The 22,591-nt window shown below is 36.2% G+C and overlaps 1 protein-coding gene and 1 pseudogene across 3 annotated transcripts; both read left to right on the plus strand.

Annotated features, from left to right (window-relative positions):
- The first annotated feature begins 1,023 nt into the window (after positions 1 to 1,023).
- LOC131773585 (adhesion G-protein coupled receptor D1-like) lies at positions 1,024 to 10,140 on the plus strand. Of its 3 annotated transcripts, none has more exons than XM_066167789.1 (18): positions 1,024 to 1,437; positions 2,294 to 2,668; positions 2,956 to 2,990; positions 3,309 to 3,501; positions 3,814 to 3,921; positions 4,070 to 4,157; positions 4,339 to 4,432; positions 4,653 to 4,702; positions 5,310 to 5,448; positions 5,631 to 5,725; positions 6,102 to 6,204; positions 6,581 to 6,731; positions 7,095 to 7,176; positions 7,607 to 7,673; positions 7,758 to 7,840; positions 8,134 to 8,254; positions 8,458 to 8,499; positions 9,106 to 10,140. In XM_066167789.1, the coding sequence occupies exons 1-18, from the start codon at positions 1,401 to 1,403 to the stop codon at positions 9,301 to 9,303; spliced, it is 2,061 nt and encodes a 686-aa protein (XP_066023886.1). In that variant the 5' UTR covers positions 1,024 to 1,400; the 3' UTR covers positions 9,304 to 10,140. The 3 variants fall into 3 exon arrangements, with proteins under 3 accessions (XP_066023886.1, XP_066023888.1, XP_066023887.1); XM_066167791.1 differs by having other exon boundaries at positions 7,791 to 7,840; XM_066167790.1 differs by having other exon boundaries at positions 1,025 to 1,437; positions 4,342 to 4,432.
- Positions 10,141 to 12,186: 2,046 nt separating this feature from the next.
- Positions 12,187 to 21,157, plus strand: LOC131773584 (adhesion G-protein coupled receptor D1-like; annotated as a pseudogene).
- The last annotated feature ends 1,434 nt before the right edge of the window (positions 21,158 to 22,591 follow it).

Raw genomic sequence — 22,591 nt, forward strand, 5'->3', positions numbered from 1 at the left:
TTGGTAGCTCGCGAGTGAGCGCAGTGAACGAGTGAGATGTCGAGTCAAACACGAGAACAGATATTCCATATCTACAAGCAACCATGTATTATTTTGTCTATCATATAAATACAATAGCCCTTTACAGACAAGAAAAGCCGATTATATTAAAGACTAAAAATAGAGGAATCAACAATTCCCGCATGAAAATCACACAGTGGGTTGGCGCTAAGGCTCAAGATGGAAAAATGCTTTGAATCATGATTACAGAATTCTCATTCATTGAATCTGTCCTTACTGATAGAAGAAAAATTTCAGATAAACGGAAAAATTGGCCTTTGATAAATCTTCCGGTTGTCGATTTTCGTTCTCACCCGCAAGAAATGCTATTATCAAAGCCACTGAATACGTAACCTTTTTATTCCTCCAATTCCTAGCTGATACATAGTTTTTTAAATACAACGTTATATATATATGTTATTTACCGGCTAAGGGTCGGTCCGTATGGTGAAAAACTGTGACCGAGGTCTTCAAAATGCATATTTGTTTCAAATAGTCGAGGTAAAAATTTTTTTGGTCTTTCATTTAGGGGTGCTAACAAAACAGAAAAAAAAATAATGTAATTAGATGGAAGCTTCACCCGAAAATTTCCCCTTGCAAACATGATAAAATATTCATTAGAAAATTTGCTCTTTACACAGGTAAAACGTGCTCAACCTCACGTCATCATGCAAACTAGGATATTCGTCTCAGTTTTCAATAACGGCGCCAACTGAGTTAAACACTCTTTGTTTTGCTTCAATCCTCATTCATTACACATCTGTCAAGGCGATGTCATTAACACAAAGTCAGCTGAAATTAAAAAAGTGTGCCTTGACATACAGGTGAATTTTAATTTTGAAACACACCGGAAAAATATTATGAAAATCTATGACTTGTCATCCGTTATTTTATATTAGGGAAATGTAAAATTTAAATACTATTACGTTGGTGTCAAGGGGAAGATAAGTAGAGGAAAGTGATATGGGCGACAAAAATGTCGGTTCTTCTGTTATTAACTCTACTTGGAGCAATTTTTCACTCAACCGCCACCTGCTGCTGCCCGTGGGTTTCCATGACACTTTCCTAATGAAAAGAATAAGTATTTATGTCCTGTCCTCGCATTTTAATTCATAAAGTAAATACAGACCCAGATAGTCAGTTTAGTGCCATCAAAGTCAAGGAATTAAGTGTTAAAAACTCACGCCGAGCTTGTCATCGCTTTCTTCTTTGCTCTCTCAAGATTTAGCCTCTGGATATAGCCTCTATGTAAAGCCACCGGACTAAAACCACCACCTTCATCACTGTTTAACGAGACAGTGATCTTAAGATACAAAAAGGCCGAATTCATATTTGAAGGTTCAAAGGGAACTCCAGCCAAAATGTTCCGGAAGATTCTCTTCCTTGCACTAATGATTGGTGAGTGTGGAAAAGTAGTATAGTAACCTCCTGAGTTGCTTACTTTTAGAGAACTTGATGTATTAAGAAGGCCATTAGCGCCATGATGCACTACGCATTTTATTTTATATTTCGATGGTTTTTGGGTAAAGTTCTTTATTTCATCAATCTTTTCAGTTATTTATCTATTTATTTTTATATTGAATTCATAAGAAAGCCGTGGATGCTGTTGCTCACGATAAAGAACTTAATGGTGCAAAATTTTTCATGGTTACATGACTGAGTTAACCATATCGCTTTACATATCGTCGAAACCGAAATTCTACCAAATATTTACTTCAATGACAAGAAAGCCTCAAAAAGAAGCCAGGAGAAATTACTATCTATTTATGATATTATTCATCCATCCATCCATCTGTCTAGTTCGAATTTGTTTGTTTTTGTTGGCTTATTTGTTTTTCTTTTGGAAAGGGGGGGGGGAGGGAAAGGTTCCATATCTTATTTGTCTTATGCTTGCAAACTTGCCCTTCATCTCCAACGCAATCACATTCCCCTCCCCTCCTCCCCACCTCCCTATCCTTATGAGATGATGCAGGGATAAATCACCTATTTCATCAAAGCATTTTCGTCAATCGATTAAAGTCTGTTTTATTCGATGTCGGTATCAATACGATGGTTTTATTATTTATAGTTTAATTTTTGGATATTGCCGCTGAAAGTATTCTCATGAATTTGCGTGGTCTCTTGCTAAAAGATACCTAAAGCAGTCTATAGCAGTTAAAATCTCTGTTACAGAATTAATTTTATCATCGGAAGTTGGGTACGGTCAAGCATATTCTTTGGAATTTAACGTTTTTACCCGCGTAATAATTTTCAGGTTATAGTTATCAGTGTCCTGAGAATTACGGAGATTTGGAACTTAAAGGGGTACAAGGCACCTGTCTGCGAATTGAAAACGGAACTGATCCGCCTTGGTTAACAATCGACTGCCATCATCTATCTCGTGGGTGCTGTATTCTGACATGGTGCAGAGACTTCGCTTTTTGTCTCAAGCAATCCGTTGATTGGCAAAAAGAGTGCGCACGGAGAATTTATAACCGTCGCCTTACAAACATAATCGTGGACTCTATAGCAAATGGCTTATCATATCGCTTTGACGTCCAATATTGTTATGAAAACCTCTGGAAGAGGATCTACAGAGTTTACACCGTAATAAAGATAAAGCCATTTAATAGCTCACTGCAAGGAAATGGTATGTATAAGATTCCTTTTAATTTTAATTATGGAACCATTTATCATTTATTTTCTCATCCATATGTCTATCATTAAATCCATCAGTCTCTCTCTTCACCCTATAAGTCCTTCGTTCCTTTGCTCTGTGAGAATTAATTATTTAACAATTAAGTGTTTTCCTCACTCAGCCATTGACTCATTTATTCATACATTTATTCAGCTATTTCTTGCCGTTATTTATTCAAATTAGTGACTTATTATCTTTTGGTATATAATAAGTAATAGGTATGTGTCCTTTCCACATAGGTGCTAAGCCAGGAGCGCAAGGTCTCAGTAGAGAGGTATTCTTCTTCTATTCATCTTTTTTTTTGTTTTTGTTTTTTTGTTTTTTTTGTAATACATTACTAAGATGCTACTGTTAGTTCCTGCTCCATGATATGTATTTATAAATTAACGTATTTCCAAAAAAAAAACACGTGAAATTCCATTTAAAAAAGAGTATGTTGCGTTGTTGATTTTATTGGGGCAATGAAAATTGATATTTATGGCTCATCGCACATGCTGACCTAATATATATGATAGGTGATAAAATAAAATCATGAGATTAGTATGTTTTATCATTTCGTTCTTTGATTTAAACCACTTCGCTGTTTGTGTAGGATATCTTCAATTCTTTGAACACCATTCCTCAGCGCTTTACGGAAGAAATGCTCAACAAAAGTCAACAAAAACAGGAAAAGATAGAAGAAGTCTTTCTTGAATTGATGTCTTTGGAGACATCCTTGTTGGAATACGGACAGTATAACCTCAATCGCACAACAAGTGAATTTAATATGAGCAGTATACACATGGGTAAGGCACTTTCTTAACATGATAAGTACATTCGACGTCATGGTCCTACCGGTTCAAGGCATGGCGATGGAAAAGCGTTCATCGCATGAGGTGCATAATACATATTAAGCTAATTCTCACAACTCCCTTGTAAGGAACCTTTATCGCCCATTGACATTACCCACATTGTTTTAAATCGATCTTTTTATTTTTATTGTTGTTATTATTATTAGTGGTAGTATTACTATCCTTACTATTATTGTAATTATTATTATCATTATCATTATCATTATCATTATCACAATAACATTTTTTTTTATTCTTTTCTCCGAGATGTTCTCGTCAGGAAAACCTTCTACCAAAATCACAGCCACCACTTTCGTCTAGAGGAACCTACGGGAGAAAATTTCCTAATTATTCCGTCGGAAAATTTGGATAATGGTTTGAAAATTTAATTTTTAATATTCCGTGTTTAAACGTTTTGTTTTTTTCGCGATCCATTTATTTATATGTTAATTTAGATTTTCTAGTTGATATATTACAATTTTCCAAAATTCGTGAAATTGTTTCATTTTTATCCTTTTCCCAGGTTCAGTGGTACTTGGAGTGATATACAGAGACCTCCATCAACTATTTATTAGAAATAAACCAGAGAACAGTACCCTGAACAATTCCAGGTCTCCCAGCTATTTGAACTATACGTGTATCTCACATATTTGTATGCATAAATGCTTAATTAATTACTTCAAGCTAAAAACTGGAAGGTTTTACGCTTAACAATTTATATTTATTTCCTTTATGTATACGTGGAGGTGTGCATTTGAAGTCTAATAATTCTGACTTTTTATTGTTCCGAAGTAGGGAAGTCAACTCCATTATTTTGGCTGCCACAATAATTCCTTCGCCCACGAGACTAAAGGAAAATATAACTTTGAAGTTCAAAAACATGAAGGTAGTATGACATATGATTTTTTTTTCATGACAAGTTTTACTATACCGTGTCTTTTCTGGTCGAGATTGAGTCGTTGTCTGGAATGAAACTCGCTTATTTTTATCCCAGCTGCGTTGCTTATGAGTTCGGAATTCGTTAGATTTCTATATATAGTCCACAATGCGCTATGTTATGTATCTTTCATGAATTATGTTTTTTGCTATTATTTCCATTATTTTAGAATGCAACCAACGAGAAAAAATGTATGTTCTGGAACATGGCCGATGAGAGGTAAATATAGCTTGACTGTCTCTCTACCATTTTTTTTTTTATTCAAGTCATGAGGCTAGCATTGGGTTGATTAAGTTGGAATAATGTATGATTTATGCTTACCAGTTTCTTCTCTGTCTGATGCAATCACTTATATCTGAATGAAGTCAAGCTACAAAAGAGTTCTAGTAAGCTACATTGTGGTGCCCTTTGTTCAAATTTTTCACATGAAGCTCTCCACGCGTGAAGAACAAAGTTTTGAGAAATAATGAATGCATGCAAGTACTTAACCCTTTAACTCCCAAGATCTCACTAGTAATTCTCCTAAATGTGTGCCATACAGTTCTTGTGGTGTTAGTTTGGAGAATTTTGTATTGGATCAACTCAAAATCCCCTCACTGATAATCTTATTTATTCTCATCACTTTTCTGCTTGAAATTGTATTGATATCGTAAGGAGAAATTCTGTATTGGTCACTCGTGGGAGTTAAAGGGTTAAAAGGATCATCGTCTAACAGTCAAAGTTTGTCACCTCGAGTACTTATCAATATTATTGGATATGGGGCTCCGTCCCCATGACTTGCACTAGAGTCTTGCATGATCGATAACTTATCTATTTTGCGTTTCAGTTCCATTGGCTGGTCAGGAGAAGGATGCTACGTCAAATCTACTGATGCACACCAAACAGAATGCACGTGCAATCATTTGACTCATTTTGCTGTTCTTCTGGACACATCATCTGGAACAGAGACTGCCGATATATCAGAGGTAAGTGTCACCACAACGCCTGCAACTCCCCTGTACGATAATATCTGCTTGTATATTCAAACAAATACGTATTATTTTAACATTTTAGTTTTTAAAGTAGAACAAAACTTGATTAAATTGATGTATTTAGATTTGTAAATCTTTTGAAGTATTGTTATTGTTTATATTTCCCCTCGTTAAAGAAAGACGAAAAGAACTTGGAAATTCTCACATACGTCGGGCTGACCCTTTCTGTTATTGGTATCACATTGACGATAATCAGCTATCTTACTCTCACGTGAGTAAAGTGGTTAGAAATTAGAAATGTATGTCAGTCAGAACAGTAAATAACTGATCGAAAAAAGTTTGCACATACGCTGAGTTCTGTCAATGGACAAACAGAAGTGATAATCGTGCAGTACTAACCGATTTTCCCATTGTTTGCTTACTTCTTCGAGTTCTATGATGACGAGAAGACCTAGAATCATTATCCTTAACAACATACCTATCTTAACTGCTACAAAAGAAAGAAAGGGTAAAATTTTGGTAAATAAAGGGAACCAATAATCACCCTAATTGTTAATAAATAATATCTCTTTTATGTCTTTTTAAATGTTTTTCCTTTTCTTTTCTTTTCCTTCTATTTTTTTCTTTCGTTTTTGTTGGCGCACCAGAGACATGAGAGGACCTTTATCCCAGATTCGAGTGAGTCTCGTCACTTCTCTTGGTGCAGGACAAATCATGTTTCTCGCCGGGATTGGAGCGACTAGGAACAAGGCAAGAATTCTGTGGAAATTGAAATATTTGCTGTCCAGAAACGAAGAGGCCAATTGACACGCAGAAGACTGCGATAAATATCAACTTCGAAGAAAATGAAACTAACGCGATTTAAAGGCTTTTTGAACAGTTTTAAGTACTTTGATCGTGTTTTTTAGGTCGAATATTATTTTTCTTGTATTTTAGTGAAAATGGCTTTTATAGTGAGCGGTGCGTCCCCGAAATCTCTCTAGGCTTTTGGATCGGTCAGTTTGCAACAGGAGTCAAGACGACACGCCTTATTAATATTTACGATACAAATCAAACATGGCGTATGTATCATTAAGGCAAATTGCAAATTAATAGAACTTTCCTCTTTCGCCTTCCATTTTCCCAGGGAGGTTGCCTTACAGTGGCAGCCCTTATGCAGTACTTTTTGATGGCTGCCTTTTGTTGGATGCTGGTCGAGGGAATTTACCTTTACCTGTTTGTTGTGAAAGTTTACAACGTTGGCGACAAATTAAGAATGTGCCATGGAATTTCATGGGGTAAGGTACTCTGTGGCTATTAAAATATTTAAACACTTTTAATTACCACCCTTTTGTGTTTTTACAATATAGTTACCTATGTCTCATAAGTCCAACTAATTTAGGTTGCAGTTTCTTCGAACAATTTGTCTTCGGTTCTCGTTCACACCATATTTTTTGTGCGTCCTTGTTCCGTAAGGAATCCTCTCCGAATTCAAGAATACGGGGACAGGAACATAATCTGTCACTTATATTGCATACTTAAGTCCTAAATATCGCTGAATAGCGGTGCTTAAGATTAATATCCAATGTGGAAAGGGAAATTCTACCCTTGACGGGTGGGAATAAGCTAAGTTTCATGTCTGATTTTTTTTAATCCTGTAGGCCTTCCCGCGCTCATCGTTGCCATATCACTAAGTATTGCAGCTAGAAAAGATGGGATCGAAAGTTTTGTGGCTGATAAATAGTGAGGAGAATTTCATTGTACTGGTCTAGTGTCATCCCACCCAGCTTTCCAAGAGGTGATCTGACGCAAGTATTTTGGAAAACGAGCAACTATCTTGTTAGAGCAGAACCAAATACACGTGTGGATTAAAAAATAATTATTTTCCGTTTTTATGTATTGGCTTACTGTTATTGTGTTTCGAGATAGAAAACCTAAAAATTCTGAGTCTGAAAATCGGTTTTAGATCGGATTGTTCAGGCTGCAATTATGGATTCCATCAGTCAATATTATACAGAAAAGGCGCGATCAACGCTTTCAATGTGTGGAAAATCCATATTGGTATGTCAAGTAGTCATTGACAAACAAAGCATCTATTTATAGTTTTCTTTTCTTTTCGTTTTTTGTTTTACTTTGTTTATTTACTATTATCTTTTATTTTTTTTCATTAAAGCTGCTGGATGTCTTCTGCCAATGGCCTGATCTGGATATTTATAGTATTTATTGTGCTGATTGAATTTGTGAGTGAAAATAACCAAGATTATCATTATCGAAACTAAAAAAATCTTTCATGGGGCTCATATAGGTTTATTTCCTTCTTTAACTTCAACATTCTGATCCTCGGGCGGGTTATCAAGGAGATGGTGATTATGCAACAAGAGAAGGACAAACATAGCGAGCAAATAAGGTATGGTCTTCTCCATAAAAGGATATCCGGTTTCAGGAATATTGCGTCTTTGAATCAGCTCCTTCTCTTAAAACGACAATCTGGAATCTAACCTTTTCACAAATCTACTGAGGAAGAGTCCGAAATCCGGAACAGTAACGACGAGAAACCATCTTGATAGAATTACTACCTAATAGTGCTTTATCATCAACAATCACATCGTCAACAACCCCATGTTTTGCTTTGTTTTGTTTGTTTTTTTTGCTTTATTGTTGTTGTTGTTTTTTATTTTGTTTTGCTTTGTTCTTTTCCAGACTTGGTGTCAAGGCATGCATAGTTATGATTCCTCTGCTAGGGATCTCGTGGTTATTTGGGTTATTGGCACCATCACATAAAGCTTTCGCCTACATCTTCACGATCCTCAACTCTACACAGGTAACATGTAGATAAAGGTCGGTGGAGATCAAAAGATGTTATATTCTGTCAGATGCACAATCCCGGGAACCTTGGGATGGTGATATGTTGAATTCATTACTCTGCCAGCTCAGTGGTTTAAAAATTGTTTAAATCTGGTGAAATCATAATCAACTTATCATCGTCATAATGAAAAAACTTCTCACTTCTATTTAATTCAACAGGGTTTCTTGATCTTTCTTCTTCACTGCGTGAGGAACAGCGAGGTCAGTGATTTATCGTTAAAAATTGCATCACAATGTCTGGTATTATATCGATTTTTTTTAAATTACAGTGGAAACCAGGAAGTTCTATTTAATTTCGATGTCATATCAAAGAAATTAAGCCCTAGTTCGAAGGGCTCGTCCTTAGATCCGGACTACCTGGACAAGCAAAAGCAATATGACAAAAGGAAGCAATGTTGGACCAAAATTATCATTATTTTCACTTGTTCTGATGGGTTTGGAGCTCCACACGTGCACAGGAGCTCCGCTCAAATTCCCGTGTCTGAGGATGGGGGTGTGGGAAGAATGGAGAAAAGACATGGGTTTCAGATCAGTCTCTTTTACGGCGTAAAATGTTAGAATATAAAGTTAATGTTGATAATATTTCCTAAGCGCAAAAAAGGAAGAATTATACGCCATTTTTTTTTCATTTTATATCGATACCTGTCTAGATTAACTCCAGATAGCTGAATGACGTCAAATTTAGTTGTGACTTGTAAAAAATGGCTGTTGTTGAAAGCCCATACATCGTATAGTCAAAGAAAAAAGAGTACGACTTACAAACTCCTTGAATGCAATAATGTGGCTAATTTAACTTGCACTTTATAGGTAAGGGCTCGTTTGAAAAGAAGGATTCAGGCCATCTTCCCAGCTGTGGATGATGGGACTAGTACAAAACGAACATCCGTTGTGCCCTCGGAAGTAAATGAGGATTCCACAGCCATTGCTGCGCCCAGAAAAATAAAGGTTCAGCCACTGAGAAACGGCGAAAAAACTAAAAAAGTTCCGAGCAAAACCTCTGTGTAGTTGTCAATTTGTTACATTGTACATAACAACTATAACTTCGTAGTGCGGCATATACAAGGAAAATATTGTAAGTTAGGAATCCGGCAGCTAATTATTTAATACAATATCAGAGTAGAACTCTTAAAGAAAAGCCACGAAAAAAAAAAACCAAAACAAAAAAAAAACATTAATAGGGGAAGAAAGTCGTTACCTCTAGTGACGAAAGTCCTAATTTGTTTCAAGTTTTTTGAACTGCTTATGCCGAACCTTAAGTTGGCTTGTCAGTGCATTGTCGGTGACCAGAGCCTCGTTTCTATACAAGAAACTATTGTACGTTTAGATTTTGATCTTCTATTTGTAGATGCATATGCATTTTGAATTTACTTCTGCTAACTGATAATTACCAAACGTAGAGCATTTCGTGTAGCTAATCCGGCAGCTAATTATTTAATACAATATCAGAGTAGAACTCTTAAAGAAAAGCCACGAAAAAAAAAAACCAAAACAAAAAAAAAACATTAATAGGGGAAGAAAGTCGTTACCTCTAGTGACGAAAGTCCTAATTTGTTTCAAGTTTTTTGAACTGCTTATGCCGAACCTTAAGTTGGCTTGTCAGTGCATTGTCGGTGACCAGAGCCTCGTTTCTATACAAGAAACTATTGTACGTTTAGATTTTGATCTTCTATTTGTAGATGCATATGCATTTTGAATTTACTTCTGCTAACTGATAATTACCAAACGTAGAGCATTTCGTGTTCTTGGAATGTTTATTTAATTGATGAATCCATGGTATGACATTTGCATCTGCTTTGAAAAAGATGGAAACGGCCGACATATAAAGCTAGTAATAAAAGCTCTCCGTGGAGATTGAGACCGTTTTGATCTTAGCATGTCTCTTTAGAGCGTAGGTCTGTTCTCCTCTATAAAAAAAAAACACCTTCGGCGCCCCTTCCCCCCCCCCCCCCCCCATCCCCCTTTAGGTAAACGAAGCAAAGTTTAGGCTTTGTAATTTGGTCGATATAGTCTCTTATCACCACTTTAGGGGTTACTGTACTGCCTTCGCTCTGCAAAACACTACAAGGATAGGATAAATGACGGAGTGTTATGACTTATCGTGGCTTACGCATGCGTGGGCCATCAAAGAACTGGACGTGGCGTAGCTGAATGAAGAAGTTTAACCCCAACCAATTTTGCTCCCTTCTTTTATGTGCACGTTATAGACCGTCTGTCTTGTTGTCACCTTTCAACAAAACAAAAACAACCAAAAAAATCTGTACAAAAAGCACACAAAGAACCAAATGCTTTTCTAGTCAAGATAGTGATTGGGCAATTTTGATTATTTACCGTGCTGCATATTTTCCTCCATTGAATGTGAGCCGATAACGGCGATAAAATCAACCGTCCTTGAGACACTACGTGTTAGCGTTACGAGCGTTTAAAAATAAAAGAATGGTAGAATTAGAATATCAGGTATGTTTTCTGTACCGTGTCTGTATTGTTTTCTGTTTGATTAATTGTCGGAGATCCGTTGGTCAGAACCACAAATTCTAATTTGATATGCATGCGAAAACCGAAAAAAATACTGAACCTAAATGGAATGCTCTATTATGGAAAACCTCATCTTTTTATAAAGCCTTTGCCACCAGTGTTTAAGGCGATATTGATCTACCCGTCATCCACCTGTTTATGTACGTAATTATGACAATTTCACATTGGAGATGTTATAATGAACCTACGAGCTTAAAAGCTAAGTTCCTTTTAGGCCATAAGTGGAAAAGATTCGGACTCAAACCGTTTACAGTCTCACTCCGCACTAAGTGAGACTTGCATCAAATCATTTTACATCGCTGCGTAGGGCCTAGGTGAAGCAGTCTGAATAAGCAATATTTCGAGAAAACTAAAGCTAAAAATAGAGTTGTGAGCGAAAGAAGAAATAACAATTTATTTAAATGCTAAAATATGCGAGAATTTTTCATTAGTATGTTTATAATTGATGGCCTCGCAGACGTTTGATGACGTTAGGAAAAAAAATAGCAATGATTATCACATCCTTGAGTCCCTCTTAATTTTTCGTTTTCTCCTTTTCCTCTATATCCTTGACCTAATAATTCTCGTTTTGTCGACATTAAAATGAAATATTTTATTTCCTTCTAATACCAATAGAATAAGATTTAAAATCCTTATTTTATATCCTTCAATTGCTATCTGCTGTCAACTTAGTTAATTTGTTGTCTTTAAAAATGTCTATATTCGTAATAACGCCAATCAAATAGTTTGAGGAGTTAAATCTTAAAAAAGGTTTTTACGTTTCAAATTGTCAAAGGAAAAATATAATTTTTTGGTCTTTCATTTAGGGATACAAAAAGAAGGGAAATATATTGTGATAAGAGAATTTCCCCTGGTAGAAATGATAAAATATTCATCCAAAAATGTGCTCAACCTCATGACAGTTTGTCATGCAAACTAGGAAATTCAGCCCAGTTTTCAATAAGGACACCTATTGAGTTGAACACTCTTTGTTTTGTTTTAATCCTCATTCATTACACATCTCTCATTGGCGATTTTGTTAACACAAATACACCAATCTGCGCCTAAACTATGGGTGAATTAGAATTTTAAAAAATACCGGAAAAAAACAGTGGTGCGACTAATTGACTTGTCATTAGCTATTTCATAGCAAGTTTGAAAACTATTTTGTTGGTGAGGAATTTTATTGGAAAAAAGTAGCTAGGGTGAGAAAATTTTCGTTTCCTCTATAACGAACACAATGAAAAAAAAACATCCACCTGCTATTTTCCATGACACTTTTGGGTAGGAGAAATAATTATTCTTGTCATGTCTTGCTATTGTCTCAATTTATAAAGTAAATACAGACCCAGCTAGTCAATTTAGAGCCAACAAACCTAAGGAATAATGTGTTAGAAACTCACACCTAGTTTGGTCTCTGCTCTATTCCTTATTCGCTCAAGGTCGAACGTATCTCTGTGTCTACCGTCTACCCAAAGCCATTGAAAAAAAATTAATACCTTCATCACTATTTCACGAGACGGTGATCTCAACAATGGCGAATTCATATCTGAAAGTTAGAAAAGAAACTCTAGTCAAAATGTTCCGGATAACGGTTTTTCTTGCACTAATGGTTGGTGAGTATGAAAAAGTAAAATGGTAACCTTTATATATGTAAACTTTTAAAAAAGTCGATATGTTAAGTAGGCTATTGGTTCTATGTTGTACTTTCAATTTCACTTGTTTTTCGACGGAGCCCTTTAAAGCTCTCTTAGACTCTCTTTAAAGGAAAAGTACGGTATAGAAAATTTTAATTCTAGTGAAAGAACTCTTCCTTAGGAATCCGAAAATAATTCCCGTTTTGTCCAGTTCGGAACGGAACCCACACAAATGCAGTTGAAACAAACAAATTCCAATTCGCCAAGCACTGAGACGTCATTTGTGGTAAAATTGATATCCTAAGCTAACAATGTTCGACAACGGGAGACTTCCTGACGCTCTCCATGTAACATGAGGCTCTGTTTATATATATATCAAACAAACTTGGAATAGGAGACCTCGTATATTAAATTTTCCCAAAGTAGGTTATGTGGTAATTCTCTAAAGTACTCTTACTTTCAATTTTATCTTGTTCACTTCCATATTTAGTCATAATTTTCAAAAGCAAAAGAGTGAATTTCCTTGGTCTTATGACCTCCATTAGGTAAACAAAGCATACAAGCTATTAAGGTCTATTTACAGTTTAAAAAACTATAACAAAATTCTCGAACGTGATTGGTTATCATGAGCCCGATTTGAGCACTAATAGGACAGCGTACGCGTCATGCTTGTAATTGGACAGTGTAATAGGACGGTTTACGCATCATGCCTGTGTAAGTGGACAGAACGCGTCATATCCGCGTGCTATTGTCTCGCATTTCCCCGAGTTAACTAATGTTTTTTTTTTTTCTTTTGTTGTTTTTTTTTTCTAATATAAAAACGTATATCCGATGTCTAGTTTCTTTCTCGAGTTTTGTTATAGTTTTGATTAATTGGTAACAGGACTGTGTCGTCCAATTCTGTCTGCAATCATACTCGTAATTAACAAATCGGACTCCCGCTTCGTGGTCGTCCGATTTTCTTAATCAATTGTATGATTACAGACCGAATTGGACTCCACTCATCATTACCATTATAAATATTGCGGTGAAGTTCACCCTTGGGTCAAAAGATTACAACACCACTTTTAATAAAAAGGCTGACAATAAACTGCCACTGTTTTTTTTTTTGTTTTTTTTGTTTTTTTTGTTTTTTCTCCGGTTTGCATCAGACTAGCTTGCAAACAACTTTGTATGATACAAAAAGAAACCTTATGTTTTAGCAAAGTATTACCGTCAAGTACCGATTACCTGTTCTGTGCTTTGGCAATATACGTATAGACGTGGACGATGGCCTCTGTGTGATTTTTTTCCGTTGAAATTTACGCACTGAACCCAAGGATACCAAAGGGTATGCCCAACGATACTTGAAACAGGCTATCGCATGGATATGTATTTCTGTGCTCTTTTTAGCGACTATCGCATCGTCTTTATCGAGCAAGTAACTGAAATGAATAATGAAAATTGTGACAGTCACCAACGAATGTTCTGCTCCCAAGTAATAATCTAACAGGAAATTTAAGCTGAAAAAGAAATGTTTAAGTCGTCATTGAGAGTTAGGTACAGTCAGGTATTTTCTCTCAAATTTAATACATGTTTGTTTTTCAGGTCATAGTAACCAGTGCTCCAGAAAACACGCAGAAATGAAACTTCCGAGGATAAAAGACAACTGTCCGCGGGTTGATGACATAACTAAGGAGCCTCCGTTAAAAATCAAATGCCGCAGAGGGAATTGTGCTGAATGGTGCAAAACCTTCGGTGATTGTCTCCAGCAATCCTTTGAGTGGCGGGAAAAATGCGCACAGAAGTTTAAAAAACTCTATAGGGGACATCGCCGGACAAAGATCAAGGTGAATGTCAGAGGAAACCAGTCATCATATAACATTGACGTCAAATTTTGTGGATGGAAGAGTCGTTACAAAGTTTACACCATTAAGTTACTTGATAGCGTATCGCAAGAAAATGGTATGTATAAGGTTCCTTTTGTTTTAAACATGAGATCATTCCTCATTAAGAATTTCATTAATTTGTTTATTCATAAATCCATCCGGCCGTCCGATCTCTCGATCGCTCCTTCGCTTTTTCGATCTCAGTCAATCATCTATCAATCTCGTGTTTTCCTTACTCATCAGTTTACTTATTCATTTATTTATTATTATTTTTTTTTATTGACCCCTCGTTTATTCAAATCAATAAACCATCTTTCGGGATTATGATGAGTGCTACTTATACGTCCTTTCTACATAGGTGATCTGCAAGAAGGGGAAAACTTACGCAAAGAGGTACTTTATTTATGTTTTTGAAAAAACATATATATCGCTTTTAATTTTTTGGGTAGGAAGTTAATTCTCGCTTCTTGATATGCCTGCATAGATTACGTCACTTTTCATCGTGAAACTCCTTTACGCAGAACTGTCTGCATCCCCACAATTGACATGAAAAGGACGCTGCTGTGTTTATAACACGGAAGCAATGCGAATGTTGATATTAACGCACACGCAGACCGTAATAGATATGATGGATGATAAAAAACATCATGGGATCTATTTACAAATGGAGAAGCCTTGAGTTTGCTCTTTTCTGTTGTAACGCATGCAGGAAGCAGTAAGGCACGAGAAGTTATCTCCTATCCCCCTCCTATCCCCCTCTCACCCCCCCCCTCCTCCCTCCAATACACTTGCTACAATAAGCCAATCAGAATCCTTGTCAGAAAGGTTTAAACAATCTGATTGGTTGGACAAGGTTTAATAAATGTAAAACCATCCAAATTCATAAAATATCAAAGTTCTGCAATAGATCACAACCTGGAATAATTTAGGCGGCCTATGTAATTTCTGATGCTTGCTTCACTGCGATGAGAGGAGACCGCCGCGATAGACCTCAGCATGATCGCTTTCGCTCTGGCACCGGCTTGATTTGTATGAATATTAACAGTTATGCCAGTTTGGCTATATTTTTCACAATTCCGTTTTGTTTTGTTTTGTTTTTCAACACGAAACTTAAACTAGATGCAAACTTTAGTGTGATAAGGTTTATCGTTCCCTTTTTAAAATTAAACCATTTTACCGTTTTTTTGAGGATTTGCTCAGCTCTTTGAAGTCCGTTGCCCTTTTTAAAATTAAACCATTTTACTGATAGTACTTGCTCAGCTCTTTGAGGTCCGTTACTGAGTATTATTCCAATGAGAAACGCAACAAAAGTGAAGATAAGAAGGAAAAGATAGAGGAAATGTTTTTTGAATTGACCGCGTTAGAAACATCCTTGCTGGAAACTGCACAACTCAAATTCAATCACACAACAAGCGAATTCAATATGAGCAGCAGTTATGCAGGTAAGGCATTTTCTTAATATAATAAGTATGTTGAACGTCATTGTCGTTCCGATTCAAGGGCTGGCCATGAAGAGATGTTCATTACATGAAATAGCCTCGCAATAACATTTAAGGACAACATAATTATACTAGGCATGCAATAAACTATACCTTACTGTTCTATCTGTTTCAATTAAAACCTGATAATTTTTTTCCCTTAAAAAGGCTTAGGTAACCTTTTTCCCCTATCAAGTCAAACTGATCATTTTTATTGTTGATATTACTAATTGTTATTATTGATATCATTTTTACACCTTTCCGTTAGATGTTCTGGTCAGGAAAACTTTCTACCAAAATGAAAGCCACCACTTTCGTCTGGAAGAACCTAACGGGGAAAATTTCCTGAGCATTCCATCGGGAAACTTGGACAATGGTTAAAAAAGTTTATTTAAATATTTCGTGTTCCAATATTATTTACTTGTAGATGTATTTAGCTATGTTTTCATTTTAATTTTGTTAGTCGATATGGCGAAATTCACGAAATCGTTTCATCTTTATCGTTTTCTCAGGTTCAGTAGTACTTGGAATGATATACAAAGACCTCCATCAATTATTCATCACTAACCAGACAGAGAACAGTACTCTGAACAATTCCAGGTCACCCGGCAATTATAACTATACGTTTATTTTCCATCTTTGTATGCACAAAGACTGATAAATTTTCTTCAGACTAGAAACTGAAGAGTTTTTTACGTTAGACAATTTATATCTATTTCTCTTCTGTATACTTGAAACGGTGCATTTAAAGTTTAGTGATTCTTACTTTCATCGCTCTGAAATAGGGAAGTCACCTCCATTATTATGGCTGCCACAATAACTCCTCCACCCAAGAAGCTTCAGGAAAATATAACTTTGACGTTCAAAAACATTACGGTAACGAGACTTACGCTGTTCTTTCCTGCCGATTTTGTTATACCCTGTCATTTCTGGTTGAGGAATCTGAAATGAAATTCGCCTATTTTCAGTATGGATGTATTGTTTACGAATTCTAATTTCGCTAGATTTCGATTTATGGTGCAAATTGTGTTTCATTGTTTAATTTATTATTGTTTCATTATTTTAGAATTCAAATAACAAGAAAAAGTGTATGTTCTGGAACATGTTGGATGATAGGTAAATATCATTCGAATGTCCCTCCTTTTTTTTCCTTTTTTTTTTCTTTTTTTCTACTCAACTCTTATCATGACGCTAGCGTTGGGCTAATTAAGTGGGAATAATGTACGATTCATGCTTACCGGCGTCGTCTCAGGTTGATGCGGACACTTATATCTAAATTAAGTCAAGTCGCGAAAATTATCCAGTTAGCTAAATTGTGTTGCCATTTGTTCAAATTTTTTTCACGTAAAGCTCTCCATGCGTGAAGAGCAAAATTTTGAGAACTAGTGAATACATGCAAGTTCTCACAGGAATCATCGTCTAACAAACGGATTTTCACACTTTGATAAGTTACATTCATTAAAAGATAGGGGGTTCCGTTCGCATGTCTTGTGCACTAAAATCTCATTAGATCGATAAATTATCTATCTTACGTTTCAGTTCCATTGGCTGGTCAGGAGAAGGGTGCTATGTCAAATCTACTGATGCATACCAAACAGAGTGCACCTGCAATCATTTGACTCATTTTGCTGTTCTTCTGGACACATCTTCTGGAACAGAGACTGCCGATATATCGGCGGTAAGTGTCACCACAACGCCTGCAACTCCCCTGTACGATAGTATTTGCTGGTACATTCAAACAGATACCTATTGATTTAACATTTTAGTTCTTAGGGTAGAATAAAACTTGGTTAAGTCGATGTATTAAGATTTGTAAGTCTTTTAAAGTATTGTTTTCATTTATATTTTCACCCATAAAGAATGATGAAAAGAACTTGGAAATTCTCACATACATCGGGCTGACCCTCTCTGTAATTGGGATCTCATTGACGATAATCAGCTATGTTACTCTCACGTGAGTTAAGTAGTTAGAAATTAGAAATTTGTGTTAGTCAAAAAAGTGGACAATTGATCGCAAAAATGTTTCCAAGTATGCTGGGTTCTGTCAAAGGACAGACACGAGTGATACTCAGACCGTACTAACCGTCCTTTGCTCCTTGTTTCCTCATTTCTTTGAGTTTCATGATGACGAGAAGACCTGGAGCCATCTACTGTATTCCTCGAAAAAAAAAAAAAAATGATACGAAAAAAAAAAAGGGAGGGGGGGGGGGAACCCGTATCACTAACAATATCCTAGCCCTAACTTCTTAAAAAGAAAGAAAGAGTTATATTTATAAAATAAAGGGAAAAAACAATCACCTACATCGTAAATAACGAATGTCTCTTTTATTTCTTTTTAATGTTTTTTTTCTTTTCTTCTCTGGTCTATTTTTTTTCTCGTTTTTCTTTGCATGCCAGAGACATGAGACGACCTTTATCCCAGATTCGAGTGAGTCTCGTCGCTTCTCTTGGAGCAGGACAAATCCTGTTTCTTGCCGGGATTAGAGCGACTGGGAACAAGGCAAGAATTCCGTGGAAATTGAAGTTTTTACAGTCCAAAACTGGGCAGTTTTAAATATTTCGGTTTTTTTTTCTTTTTTTTACATTTTTACTTTTGTCGAAAATTAGTTTTCTTGTATTTCAGTTAAAAACGGGGTTTATTATGAGCTGTGCTTCCTCTAAATCTTTCCTTTCGATCGGTCAGTCTCCAAAAAGAGTCAGGACGACAGCATTATTAATATTTACGAAGCAAATAAATCATGTGTCATTCAGGCAGATTGCAAAAATCCGTTTTCGTTTTCTATTTTCTCCAGGGAAGTTGCGCTACAGTGGCGGCCCTTATGCAGTACTTTTTGATGGCCGCCTTCTGCTGGATGCTGGTCGAGGGAATCTACCTCTACCTGTTTATTGTAAAGGTCTACAACGTTGGGAACAAGTTAAGAATGTGCCATGGAATTTCATGGGGTAAGGTACTCTATGGCTATTAAAATATTTAAACACTTTTATTACCATACTTTTATGTTGATCTAGTAACCTATGTCCCAGAAGTCCAACTAATTTTAGAAACAGTTCCTTCGAATTCAAGAATACGCTGCCAGGAACATACTCTATCACTTATATTGCGCAGTACATTCCTATATAGCTCTGACTAGGGGGTTCAAAAGGTAAATATCTAATGTGGAAAGGTAAATTATGCCCTTGACAGGTGAGAAAAAGTTTCAAATCTGATTTTTGTTTCAATTCTGTAGGCCTTCCCGCGCTCGTCGTTGCCATATCACTGAGTATTGCAGCTGGAAAAGACGGAATCGGAAGTTTTTTGGCTAATAAATAGTTAGGAGAGTTTCATTGTACTGATCTAATGTCATCACACTCAAGTTTCCAGGAACTGATGTAACACAAGTATTTTAGAAAACGAACAACGAACTTGTTACAGCTGAAAAAAATGCACGTATGATTAAAAAAAATGATCCTTTTTCGTTTTTTTTTTATGTACCGGCTTATTGTTATTGTGTTTTAAGATGGAAGACAAAAGTTCTGAGCCTTAAGATCGGTTTTGAATCGGATTGTTTAGGCTGTAATTATGGATTCCATCAGTCTATATTCTGTAGAAAAGGCATTCAATGTGTGGAAAGTCCATATTGGTATTTCAAGTAATCATTTATAATCACATCATCTATTTATAGCTTAACCTGTTTTTGTTTTGTTTTGTGTTTTCATTAAAGCTGCTGGATGTCTACTGCCAATGGTCTGATCTGGATATTTATAGTATTTGTCGTGCTGATTGAATTTGTAAGTGAAAATAACCAGGATAATCATTATCGAAACTAAGAAAAACTTTCAAGGGGTTCACATGGGTCTATTTTCTTCTTTAAGTTTAACATTCTGATCCTCGGGCGGGTTATCAAGGAGATGGTGACTATGCAACAAGAGAAGGACAAACGTAGCGAACAAATAAGGTATGGTCTTCTCCATAGAAGGAAATCCGGCTTCCGGAATGTTGGGTCTTGGAATCAGCTCCTTCTCTAGAAAACAACAATCTGGAATCCAACCTTTTCAAAAATCTACCGAGGAAGAGTCCGAAGTCCGAAAAGGAACAATGAGAAACCATCTTGATAGAATTTCTACCTAATAGAGCTTTTTCATCAACAATCACATCATCAAAAGTCCCTTATTTTGCTCTTTTTTTGTTATTGTTGTTGTTTTTATTTGTTTTGTTTTATCCAGACTTGGTGTGAAGGCATGCATAGTTATGATTCCTCTGCTGGGAATCTCGTGGTTATTTGGGTTATTGGCACCCTTACACAAAGCTTTCGCCTACATCTTCACGATCCTCAACTCTTCACAGGTGAGATGTCGATAAATGTCTGTGGAGATCGAAAGACGTTATATTCTGTCAGATGCACAGTCCCGGGAACCTTGGGATGGTGTTATGTTGAACTCATTACTCTGCCAACTCAGTGGTTTAAAAACTGTGTAAATCTCGTGAAAATCATAATCAAATCATCATCGTCATGATTTAAAAAAAAACGTCTCACATCCCATTAATTCAACAGGGTTTCGTGATCTTTCTTCTTCACTGCGTGAGGAACAGCGAGGTCAGTGATTTATCGCTTAAAATTGCATCACAAGGTCCGGTCTTACATCGGTTTTTGAAATTACAGTGGAGACTAGGAAGTTCTATTTAATTTAAATGTCATTTCAAAGAAATTAAGCCCTAGTTTAAAGGACTCGTGCATAGAAACAGACTAACTGGAAAGCAAAAGCAACAGGACAAACGGAAGAACTATAGGACCAAAATTATCATTGTACTCACATGTTCTCTAGGGTATGGAGCTCCACAAGTGCGCAGGAGCTCCGCTGTTAAACAAATTTTCGTGGCTGAGGATGAGGGTGGGGGAAGAAAGAAGAAAGGACATGGATTCCAGATCAAGAGTCAGAATATAAATTTAATGTTGATTATATTTCCTAGAGAGAGAAAATAAAAAGAAATTATACGACATTTTTTACATTTTATGTCGATACAGGTGCAGATTAACTCCAGGTGGCTGAATGACGTCTAATTTAGTTGTGACTTGTGAGAATTGGCTGCTGTTGAAAGCCTGTACATCACAAAGTCGAGGAAAAAAGAGTACGACTTAAAAACTCCTTGAATGCAAAAATGTGGCTAATTTAACTTGCAATTTACAGGTAAGAGCTCGTTTGAGAAGAAGGATTCAGGCCATCTTTCCAGCAATGGATGTTGGAACTAGCACTAAACGAACATCCGTAATGCCCTCAGAAGTAAATGAGGATTCCACAGCCATTGCTGCGCCGAGAAAAATAAAGGTTCACCCACTGAGTGACGGCGAAAAAAACTAAAAGAGTCTCGAACAAAACCTCTATGTAGTTGCCGATATGTTACATTGTACATAACAACTATAACTTCGTAGTGCGGTATATACAAGCAAGGTATTGTAAGTAAGGAATCCGTCAGTTAATTATTCAATATAATATCAGAATAGAACTCTGACATAAAGGCCACGAAAAAAAAAAAAAAAAACCAAAACAAAACAAAACGATAGTCAGGGAAGTAAGTAAGTCGCTCTCTCTAGTGACGAGAGTCCTAATTTGTTTCAAGTTTTTTCAGCTGCTAATACTAAACCTTAAGTTGGTTTGTTAGTGCATTGTCTGTGATTTTAGACCAGAGCCCGGTTTCTATACAAGAAACTATTGAATGTTGAGGTTTTGATCTGCTATTTGTAGATGCATATGCATTTTGAATTTATTTCTGCTAACTCATGATTACCAAACGTAAAGCATTTCATGTTCTTAGAAAGTTAATTTAATTGATGAATCCATGGTATGACATTTGCATCTGCTTTTAAAAAGATGGAAACGGCCAATATTTAAAGCTTGTAATTAAAGCTCTCTGTGGAGATTGAGACCATATTAAACTTAGCATGTCTCTTTACAGCGTAGGTCTGTGTAAAAAGAAAAAAGAAAAAAACACTTTTGGCATCCCCCCCCCTTAAAAAACCAAGCAAAGTTGAAGCTTTGTAATTTAGTCGATATAGTCTCTTAACATCGCCTTAGGGGTTACTGTACTGCCTTCGCTCTGCAAAGCACTACAGGGATAGGATAAAGGACAGAGTGTTAAGACTTCCCGTGGCATACGCATGTCTGGGCCATCTAAGGACTTGGCGTAGCCTGGCTGCCTAAAGCAGTTTAGCTCCAACCAATTTTGTTTCCTTCTTTTTTTTTTTTTTCGTGCATTTTGGACTGTCTGTCTCTTGTTATCACCTTTTAATAAAACAAAAACGAAAGAAATTTGGACGAAAGACATTCAAAGAACCCAATACTTTTCCACTCGAGAGACTGATAAAGCAATACCAATTATCTACTGTACTACACATTTTGCTTCCGCTGAACATAAGCTGATAACGGCAAGTAAATTAATCTTCCAAAAAAACATTATGTGTTTGCGTGACAAGCATTTAGCATTTTAATTACTATTTCAATCATACTGCCTCAGGTCATTGACATAAAGACCCTGTCAGCTTTCAACTGAAAACAAAACACAGAATGGTAGAATTAGAATATTAGGTATCTTTTCTTCACCGCGTCTGTATTGTATTCTGTTTGATTTATCGCCGGATACCCGATAGTCACAAGAACAAGTTCCAGTTTGATTTGCATGAGAAAACTGAAAATAACACTGAAACTAAATTAAATGCCATATTATGGAAAACCATATCTTTTTATAACTATTTCATTATTAGTGTACGGGGCGATATTAATCTATCCATAATCATAATCATCCACCTGTTTTTGTCTGTAATTA

Source organism: Pocillopora verrucosa, chromosome 5, assembly GCF_036669915.1.
Source record: "Pocillopora verrucosa isolate sample1 chromosome 5, ASM3666991v2, whole genome shotgun sequence".
In the NCBI taxonomy this organism is placed as follows: domain Eukaryota; kingdom Metazoa; phylum Cnidaria; class Anthozoa; order Scleractinia; family Pocilloporidae; genus Pocillopora; species Pocillopora verrucosa.